The sequence below is a fragment of the Octopus bimaculoides genome, chromosome 12 (genome assembly GCF_046866305.1).
Source record: "Octopus bimaculoides isolate indiv1 chromosome 12, ASM4686630v1, whole genome shotgun sequence".
Classification (NCBI taxonomy): Eukaryota; Metazoa; Mollusca; class Cephalopoda; order Octopoda; family Octopodidae; genus Octopus; species Octopus bimaculoides.
Window position 1 is genome coordinate 41,598,313 of NC_142939.1, and position 6,000 is coordinate 41,604,312.

Genomic DNA, 6,000 nt, shown 5'->3' on the forward strand with positions numbered 1-6,000 from the left:
AAATAAGAATATGTAAATAGGTTAAAAAATTCCTTTTGGGCTGGAAATACTGAAGACTACTCGTTAGACACGAAACCATTTCTCCTGTAAAAACAAAATAAACGCTCTTATCGTTGGACGAAAGAATCCTTTGAATTTCTCATTAATTTTAAAATCTTTATTCTTACCAGCAAGAATTGCATGTTGTTGACATCAACCTTCGACATTTTCTATCCACAAAGATTTTTTAATCCAAATTTTTACAGGCTGTTATTTATAGCTCTATCTATTTCGGGTTTCACCGTTTCAAAAAATATTTCACGTTCTCTCGAACAACAGCGTTGTTAACTTTGTGTTATTTTTTTTCATTTATGTGTATAAAAATAAATATGAATAACGCTAGCCATTAAATTCTTAAAAGCCTTAATTTAGATTTTAGTACCAGCACCGAATATCACCTGCTAGATTAGGTCCTCATGAAAATTAGAATGGAACGAATCCAGTGAAAATAATCTTAGGGAAAATAGTCACAGGAAACAACTTAGAAGGGAAATGTAACCTGCTGCTAAGAGTTTTAGCTGGTGTACTAACGATTCCGTCTTATCAACGATATATATGTTAACAGCAGCATTAAATGACACGCAGACACTCGACTGAGACCTAAGACAGGATGACCATTCCTGGAATACTTTTGATTATGTGTTTGTGTCATTAGAGCTGACCTAGGTTTAACATGAACAATAATAAGTTGTACTCTATTAAATTTCAACAGTATATATATTAAAACGCTATTATATATATTCGTCAGTCATCACCGTTAGATTATGTCTGCTTAAATACAATGGCAGGGTGTATAGTGTCTTAGGGTGTATAATATTACAATATACAAACTTCAATCAATGAGAACAAAAGAAGGAGCTAGTCGATACCACCAACATCAATACTTGACTGGTTTTTTTCTTTCATCCATCACGAAAGGAGGAAAGGCAAAGCTGACATCGGTGAGATTTGAACTTGGAATGTAAAGAGCCGAAGTAAATACCGCAAGGCATTTTGTCCGCTGCTCTGATGATTCACTCGATCGCCTTTAATAATTATAGTTTCTAATTTAGACACCAGAGCTAATAGTTTTGAGAGGAGAGGCTCAACGATACCATTACCTTCCATACTTGCCGGATACTTTATTTTATCGTCCTCCTAATGATGATAGGCAATGATGATTTGAACGGAGTTTGAACTTAGAATGTGAGCTGGAAATATTTTCATAGTGAAGTAGAAACTAGTAGTCATTGAATCGGAAGATCATCGGAGTAAATAACTAGCGATGTTTACTAACGTTTCTTTACGTTGAATTCACATTTCACCGACGTCCAGCATTTCCTCTTATCCTTGTGAGGTCTCATAAAATAAAGTACCATTGAAGTACTGGGGACTGTTTAGTCAACGACATCCTTCCTAAACCGTGATCCTCTGCTATATTATTTTCGGACATGAGGCAGCGAACTGGCAGGTAAAAGGCTTATCGCTGTTTCGTCCGTTTTTACGTTCTGAGTTCAAATTTCGCAGAGGTCGACTTTGCCTTTCATCTTTTCAGGGTTGATAAAATAAATGATCGTTGAGCACTAGGGTCAATGTAAACGATTTACCCCTCCCTCCCCCGAAATTGCTGGCCTTGTTCCGTAATTTGGAGCAAAATCATTTTCGGACATATGGTGATGAGCTGTAGAATCCTTAGTACGCCGGATAAAGTGCTTAGCAGCAATTCGACCGTTTTTAAGTATCTGAGTTTAAATCCACCAAGGCCGACTTTCATGGTCGATAAAATAAGTACCACTTGAGCACTGGAGTCGATGTAATTGGCTATCTCCCTCTCCCGAACTTTTGGAAACCAATATTTTTTTTCGGACATGCTTCATTTTTATTCGACCTCTTTATTGGTAACTTAGTCTTCGCCGTACTTGCCGAAGTAGTGATGAGAGAAGCTCTAGAGAGATGTACATACAATGTTGTACATTAATAGGCGTGGAAAAACTAGAATTGTTTAGAGAATATATTACAAAGAGACACCGTACGTGTGTATTTTGAATGTAGTTTTATCAAAGACTCCTTTCTTTTGTATAAGAAAAATACTTATGCGTTTCTATTTCACGTTAACGAAACTACTGATAAGAATCTTCTTATTCATTAATCTGATAAAAACAAAAAGGAGTTAGTCTAGCTTCTTATAGCAGTTATAAGATTTCACTATTGCGAGTGTCGGCAATAGCTTCGAGGCCTAAAGGGTTCCTAGAAAATATACCAGAATATAAAGGAAAAAAGAAACAAAACGAAACAAAAATTACGCAAAAAAATATCCGCAAATAAAATAAAGAGAAGACAAACATTCACTCACATATTTATATTTATTTGAAGAAAAACTTTGGTATTTTTGACACAGTTTCTAAAACGAAGACTTTTAAAACTTGATAATGAAGAAATCCTTTTTCGACTGTTGATCCTCTCTTTCTTCAATATTTATAATGTTTGGAAGACATTTTAAAAGCTTTTTCCGTTTTCTTTCTTTTATTTCTTTGTATTCTTTTGCAAAATTGTCTTCGTCATCAGGTACTGAATTGATTTTTTCCGGCATTTCATACTTATAAATTATCAAAGTTTCCTCATTAAAATTATCCTTGTCTTTTATGTGTTCACATAATCTTTTGCTTTTTATTTTTTTTAAATATTTTTCTCTTTTGAAAGGTATTTTGATTTTTTTTTGCTTAATATCTATTTAAAAATTACCTATTAGACAATTCAATCAAATGAATTACGAATATTGTTGAATAAAGTTGTGGTATAATACGTATCACAAAAAAAAAAGAACACTAATAAATCAGTCCCAATGTTCACCGATGTGTGCTTTCGCAGATATCACCAGATGTCGTCTGCTAGATCCGAGCTTCGTAAAAATTCAAAGGGCAAGCTATAAGAATTGTTTATCGCAAAACATTCATACATAATATTAAAAAAGGACTTTTTTTCAAACAAAATGTATTACGACTAAAGTTCCGACGTTTTCACTGAAATAATTATTGAACAATTCTCAGTGTTTTTTTCGTTCAGTGAATATTTTTTTTACATCACTTCCAGTCAGATTTGTTTTTGTTTTTTCGCATTTTTTAGCTCTTTTTTTTTTTGACACAAGATTTATTTTACATGATTACGATAATGCTGTGGATGATAATGGTGACGGATGTTGATATTCATGTTTATGATGATGAAAATGATGATGAAGGTATCGACAACGATGAGGATAACAATAAAAACACCAAAACAAACCACAGCACATTTTCAAGCCGCACAGAGCTAGGCTTGATAGTGCAATGAAAAGCATGTAATAGTAATAAGACTACTGAATAATAATAATGATGATAATAACAATAATAATAATAATAGTAATAATAATAATAATAATAATAATAATAATAATAATAATAATAATAATAATAGTAATAATAATTGGGGAATAGGCTCGGGTATATAAAATAATAATAATGATGATAATAATGGTATCATATTTTGGCACAAGGCCAGCAATTCTAGGAGAGGTTTGAAGTCGATTACATCAACTAGTACTTATTTTATCGAGTTCAAAGAGATGAAAGGCAAAAATTGACCTCGGCGGGATTTGAACTCAGAACGTAAAGACAGAAGAAGTGCCGCAAAGCAGTTAAACCAGCGTAATAGTAATGGTAATAATAATAATAATGATAATAATAATAATAGCAATAATAATAATAGAATGCCCAGTAGAGCTCCTACAGAAAGTTTACCTCTTAGGGGCAGCAAGAATTGTCAGGAGGGTCCTAAGCACTTGAAAGACAGCTGAAGACATGTGGATACCTAAGATTACAGGTAGTAACCCGCTACACACATAAATCTTATTAATTAAACCAAACCCGAGCTTTGTCTCTATAATAATAATAATAATAATAATAATAATAATAATCCTTTCTACTATAGGCACAAGGCCTGGAATTTGAGGAGAAGAAGTTAGTCGATCACATCGACCCCAGTACTTGACTGGTACTTAATTTATCAACCCTGAGAGGATGAAAGGCAAAGTCGACCTCGGCGGAATTTGAACTCAGAACGTAGCGACGGGCGAAATACCGCTAAGCATTTCACCCGGTGCGCTAACGATTCTGCCGGCTCGTCGCCTTAGTCATAGTAATAATAATAATAATAATAATAACAATAATAATAGTAATAATAATAATAATAATAATAATAACAACAACAATAATGTTTATAATTTCCAACATAGGTAGAAGGTCAGATATTAGTTGTGGTGTGGGTAGAATATAGTCGATGATATTGACCTCATTACATAACAAGTACTTTATTTTATCGCCTCCTCATCGCGGAAGAGTAAAAAGCAAAAGAGGACCTTGAATAATAGCATCTTTTCTGTTTTCTTTTCTTAAAAAAAAAAAGAGTGAAAGCAGTAAAGCCTGCTTGAAATAATGTTAAGTTAATTGTGAAGGGATACAACACAACGTTAGCTGCTGGGTACGAATTCATCATAGGCGCCCTATGTACCAGGAGGTTTACTATCTTAAACGCTGTGTTATGTATAGCAACAACAACAACAACGACAAGAACAACAACAACAACAAAAATATGCAACAAGAACATCAGAAAACAATAAAGCAATTTAGCTAGACTATCGTATGATAGTAATGTTCTTGATGATGATGATGATGATGAATATGATGATGATGATGATGATAAGACGAAGAACAATACAAAATCAACAAAAAATAAAACAAAAAAAATCTAACTTTTTTGTATTTCAAAGTATTTTTTCTTTGTGTGTGTGTGTATGTGTGTGCGTGTGTGTGTGTGCGTGCGTGTGTGTGTGAGTGAGTGTCTGTGTGCTTTTGTATGTGTTTTTGAATGAGAATGCATGCGACAGATTGCATATATATATATATATATATATATATATATATATATATATATATATATATATATATATATATATATATGTGTGTGTGTGTGTGTGTGTGTGTGTGTGTATGCATATATATATATATATTGTTTTATATATACATGCAATTATACACACGCACACACGCTCACACACTTATAAATGCAAGTACATACGAGTGAATAAGAAACGAAAGAGAGTAACGCTCAACACATTCGGTTGAATTGCTATGCATTTAATAAGAACAGCTTGACTCAGCTCCTCATAACTCCATGCTTTCTTCGAAAATCTGACGAGAAGGATGTGTCCCATATACCCGAAAAAAGTTAACGTCGTGTGGAGGTGAGTCAAACTGTAATAAAATATATGTATGCATTCGCGTGTTTGTGTATGCATCTATACGTGCATATGTATGTGAGTGTAGCTTTGTGAATGAATGGGTGTGTGCCTGCGTATGCGAGTGTACATTTCTGTGTCAGTACATGTTTTAACGCTGTGTGTAGGCATGTGAAAGGGATATATATATATATATATATATATATATATATATATATATATATATATATATATATATATACATATATATATGTATATATACAAACTTATATATATATATATATATATATATATATATATATATATATATATATATATATATATACACATACATATACATATATATGTATATATATATTAACTCATCTATAATTATATATACATATATATTTACGCATCCATAAATATATATATATATATTTACATATATATTCCTATATCAAAAAATGCAACACAGATTTTCAAGGTTATTGCAGTACGCACGTTTCATGCCACTTCATATATTTAAGTAATTCAGCTGCACAAGGATACAGAAAATTTACTGAAAATTTCATTGCAGCAGAATGGACATATTACTGTTGTGACAACATTTAAACAATCTAAATGGGAGAGACAAATACAAAAAAAAAAAACATCTTGACATAGCCAAGGCTGGCTATGTCAAGATGTCCATTCTGCTGAAATGGAATTTCAGTATATTTTCTGTATCCTCT

At 32.4% G+C, this 6,000-nt stretch overlaps 1 protein-coding gene across 1 annotated transcript in view; it reads right to left on the reverse strand.

The window, feature by feature from the left end:
• Positions 1–2,362: 2,362 nt before the first annotated feature.
• The window catches only part of LOC106872636 (thrombospondin type-1 domain-containing protein 4), a 334,387-nt gene continuing 330,749 nt past the window's right edge, over positions 2,363–6,000 (reverse strand). Inside the window, exon 16 of the mRNA XM_089360964.1 lies at positions 2,363–2,917. Within this exon, the coding sequence (XP_089217090.1) occupies positions 2,907–2,917 (11 nt within the window). The 3' untranslated portion in view covers positions 2,363–2,906. The remainder of the gene's footprint in view (positions 2,918–6,000) is intronic.